The sequence below is a fragment of the Penaeus japonicus genome, unplaced genomic scaffold (genome assembly GCF_977035675.1).
Source record: "Penaeus japonicus unplaced genomic scaffold, GWHDUDI00000001_assembly GWHDUDI00000012, whole genome shotgun sequence".
In the NCBI taxonomy this organism is placed as follows: domain Eukaryota; kingdom Metazoa; phylum Arthropoda; class Malacostraca; order Decapoda; family Penaeidae; genus Penaeus; species Penaeus japonicus.
In genome coordinates this window covers 39891248-39896247 of record NW_028234414.1, presented here as the reverse complement: position 1 = coordinate 39896247, position 5000 = coordinate 39891248, and the positions used below count along the sequence as shown (strand labels likewise).

Below are 5000 nucleotides of genomic sequence, written 5' to 3'. Positions count from 1 at the left end.
GATGATGAAGAAAAAAATAGAATAACCACATTAGTGACAACGAGACGAACAATCTTATTGACAATGATAAAAAATAATAGCATTGTTAAAAATAACATAAAAAGAACATCACTGAAAATATACAACAAATAGGATCTTATTGAAGACGTAACAAATAGGACGTTGCAAATACAACAATCTTGAAAATACATTGATAATAGCAACAGGAAATTCATCCTTTGCAACATAAGCAATGAGTGGCAATATGAGAAGAGGCATTGCTTGTGGTTGCAACTATACTCATCTTAAAGGATAAGAGGTAGATGGATGGTGATAAATAAGGGAGTAAATAGATAGATGTGATAAATGGGAGGAAAAGAGGGAGAGAAAATGTGTATAAAAGGAAAAAGAAATAAATGTAGAAACGAGAAATGGAATATCCAGAACGAGAAAAGAATTATAACAATAATGATGGTGATCATGATAACAATAATGATAATAATGATGGTGATGATTATGATACTAATAATGATAATAATGATGGTGATGATCATGATAACAATAATGATAATAATCATGGTGATGATTATGATGCCAGTAACGATAATAATGATAGTGCTGATCATGATAACAATAATGATAATAATGATGAGCATCATGATGATAATATTTATGATGATAATAACAATAGTGGTGACACTAATGATGATAATAAAAATAATGGTAATGACAATAGCAAATATGATAATAATCATGATTATCATTATTCATATCATTACCATTATTGCTATTATTACTGATATTATCATCACTATTATTGTCATTATCATGATTACCATTATGTATAAAAATGAATTAAAGAAAACCTGAAAAAGACGAAAGGGAAAACAAATTATGAAAAACGCAAACATAAACACACAAAAAAAAACAAAAAACATGAACAACAACCTCAACCCAAACAACATCCACAAAAAGAAAACAAAACAAAAGAAACGCTAAGGATGCAAAAGATTTTGACAGATACGAATATGATCAAAATCTGAGGAAAAGTATACACTGTCGAAACTTACCCGTCGACCACCGGGGGAAACTCCCTCAGGGTGCGGTTGGGTAACGGGCCTGCAGCTGCTGAATCATCACACGCAAGGACACACCACACCTGAGAACAGAAAGGGAAAGAGATGATGAGGGTGATGATGGTGGTGATGATGATGATGATGATGATGATGATGACCTGTAGGTTAATTACCCCGGTCGCGATGTTAACGAGAGGGGTTAACGAGGAGCTAAGGAGGAGGAGGAGGAGGAGGACAAAGAGGAGGAGGAAGAGGAGGTGGAGGAATAATATTTGTGAGGGAAGGAAAGCTTTGCATATATCAAGGCGGAGGAATAATATTCCTTCTTTTGAGGGGAGGATGGGACATGGCCGTATCCCTAGACATTTCCGCTATATGGTCTCTTCGTCGTCGGCTTCGCACTGTCGCATCCCGAATCGCATTTGTTTTCGTATTGCCTAAGCGCATTTTGCGATATGATATTAAACCGAATACTACGTCCGTCATTTATTATAATTAACAAAGGCGAGTGTACAAAAACTAAAAGTATTACGGCATCGCCATTATCCTGCCATGCAATACAGTCGGCACGATGACCATAGCAATGCCAAAGGATAAGTGATACGGCTGTGGCGGTCGTATCCCTAGATCATGCAAAGGGTTGGCTATTTTTAAGATCGCTTCGCTCGTTCGTAACCTTCATAAGGACGGTGATAATAGCAAGCAGAGCCATGATATTGACCTCTACAACGAAGGATTGCATTATCTTCGCACAAATAACACCACCAAGGCCGGGGGGAAGACAATGGGAAACAAGAAGACAACGGCATACCAACGACTGGCTCTTCTCCAAAGCGGTCAGCGGGGACAGGTGGCAAGGGTATCGTATTATCGCAGGTGTGCCCGGTGTGGATGGCATACCCGTGACACGAGGCACTTAATGATGATCTAACACTCTGTTGTTTGTTGTTTGTGGTTTGTCCGTGGTGCTTGAGTCACTAGGGATGTAATGGTGTTTATGATATTCGTTATGGGTCAGGGAGGATGTGAACGAGGGTGTTTGGATGTTCGTGGTGTCTTGTTTACGTTTTTCGTTCCTGTCTGCCTACAGATTTTTTCCTCTTGTATTTCTTTTTTAAATAATCTTTCCTTCTCTTCATCACGACAGATATTCCTTATTCGTATCTAAAACTCGACCAGACATAATTGCAATCATCAACGCCAGCTCATAGCCTGAAGCAATTAGTTCAAAATTGTTTTTTTATACACACATTAGCGCTAATATTCTCTCCTGCCAAAGGGTAATGAGCCATTCGGACAGATTTAGTCGCTTTTAACCCACTGAGCAGAACGTGGATGGCAACAGATTTCCATATGAATCCTTCCCACACCTTTTGTGAATATTTATGTGCTGTTTCGTTTTGAATACTGATCCCTGCGAAGATTTTATTTTTTCCTTATCACACTTAGTCTTCTCAGAGATATAAAATGATGGAAATCATATCGGGGAATATAACGAATTTAAGAAGAGTGGCCATGCACATTTCACTTATTCACTAATGCATCCTCGGCATTCACATCGCAGAGAATGTGGGTGAATGTGAATAAATGCCTTTGCTGACAGTGACACATAAGCTGTTATCCCTTTTCCACCTTTAAAGTTAACCTTGGCCTATATTATGCCAAGACCTGTGTACGCAACAGGGGACAAATGGAAGAGGATAAATATTTATGAAGGTGTGTGTGTGTGTGTGTGTGTGTGTGTGTGTGTGTGAGTGAGTGAGTGTGTGTGTGTGTGTGTGTGTGTTTGTGAGTGTGTGTGTGTGTGTGTGTGTGTGTGTGTGTGTGTGTTTGTGAGTGAGTGTGTGTGTGTGTGTGTGTGTGTCTGTGTCTGTTTGTGTGTGTGTGTGTGTGTGTTTGTGTGTGTGTATGTGTTAGGTGTGAATACAGATGTAATTTCACACGTTCTACATAGAGTACTCATTAAGTCTATTTTTATCCTGCCGCTTCATGGGCCGTGAAATACTTGGCGGAAGTATCTAGGTTATCAGTTAAAGCATGAAGTCTCTATTTCTATATCCGGAATTGCTAAGAAACTACATACGCAAATATATACATGCATTAGCATGAATACATACATACATACATACATACATATATATATATATATATATATATATATATATATATATATATGTATATATATATATATATATATATAAATATATATATATATATATATATATATATATATATATGTATATATATATATATATATATATATATATATGTATATATATATACATATATATATAAATATATATATATATATATATATATATAGATATATATACGTGTGTGTGTGTGTGTGTTCGTGTGTATTAATACATATACATGTATGTATGTATGTAAACATGTATATACCTCCATCCTTTTTCCCAAATGATGTCAGTTCTGCTGCCTTTCTTTCCTTCATCAATCTATTCCTATTTTGGGACCCCCCTCCCCCCCGTTCGTCTCTCTCGGGCTCGGCAGCGAGAGAGAGAGAGAGAGAGAGAGAGAGAGAGAGAGAGAGAGAGAGAGAGAGAGAGAGAGAGAGAGAGAGAGAGAGAGAGAGAGAGAGAGAGAAAAGGCAATTTAGGCCGCAACATAACACGAAATGGAGGAAAGGGGATATGGTGTGACTCAATCTAACGGGGGAGGGAGGATGGAGAGGGGGGGAGGAGAAAGAGAGTGAGTCAGAGAGGAAGGTAGAGGAGAGAGAGAGGAGTGTTGATGGGAATAGAATGGAGGTAAAAGAGATAATGGGAGGGAGGAAGGGAAGAGAAAGAGAAAAATCAGAGAAAAATCCTCCATCGTCACCTCTCAGGCTCAGCGGCGAGAGAGAAAGAGAGAGAGAGAGAGAGAGAGAGAGAGAGAGAGAGAGAGAGAGAGAGAGAGAGAGAGAGAGAGAGAGAGAGAGAGAGAGAGAGAGAGAGGAAGGGAAGGGGGGAGGGAGGGAGGGAGAGTGAGAGAGACAGACAGAGAAAGACGGAGAGGGATCCAGAAAGAGAGATAGAAAGAGAGAACAGAGAAAGAGAGATAGAAAGAGAGAGACAGACAGACAAATAGATAGATAGATAGATATACAGACAGACAGAAAAACAGACAAACATACAGAGAAAGAGAGGGAGGGAGAGAGAATGCGATTTAGGCCGTGACATAACTCGAAATGAAGGAAAGGGGATTTTGGGGTCTTAGGTGTGACTCAATCTGACCGGGGGGAGAGGGGGGGCAGAGAGGAGGGTAGGAGAGAGAAAGAGAGAGAGGATATTCGAGAAGAAGGAAATAAAGGAGAGATAAATAAGAGCAGAGAGAGAAGGAGAGACAGAAAGAAAAAGGAGAGAGACAGACATACATACAAGCAATCAGACAGACAGACAAATCAAAGCATCGACATAGAAGATTTATATCAAAATCCCTTCCGAAAAAAACTAACCAAGCACGAAAAAAAATCGCCATTAGACATCACACTTCTCTCATCCGCCATTGAACCATACATGACACCATGCACAGTCTTTCTAGAGTGACTGGCAGGATGGGAGTTGGTCTATTCATACTTCACACTAAGGATATGCGCGCATGCCAACCCGAGTATGTTCGTTAATGAGAGTTTGTGAGGTTAATGTGTTTACGCGTGGATGTGTGCCAATTTTGGGTCACGGATGATTGTGCCTTTGATGATATCTTTGTCTTGGTTATACTGTTTTTTCTAGTTTTTTTGTGTTTGTTTTGTGTGTTTGTTGTTTTTTTGTGGTGTTTTTGTTACTTTTTATTATTTTTTAATGATATTTCTTTTTGTTTTGCTTACCTTTTTGTTATCGTTCTGTTTTCTCTTTTTCTCTCTCCCTCTCTCTCTCTCTCTCTCTCTCTCTCTCTCTCTCTCTCTCTCTCTCTCTCTCTCTCTCTCGTCTACCACAATTTTCT

At 38.9% G+C, this 5000-nt stretch overlaps 1 protein-coding gene across 2 annotated transcripts in view; it reads right to left on the bottom strand.

Moving 5' to 3' along the window:
* LOC122252240 (uncharacterized) overlaps positions 1–5000 on the bottom strand; it is a 152579-nt gene that overhangs the window by 40329 nt on the left and 107250 nt on the right. For both annotated transcript variants that reach the window (XM_086542792.1, XM_043014592.2), the window contains exon 3: positions 1050–1138. In XM_086542792.1, coding sequence (XP_086398918.1) covers positions 1050–1138 — 89 coding nt within the window. The remainder of the gene's footprint in view (positions 1–1049; positions 1139–5000) is intronic.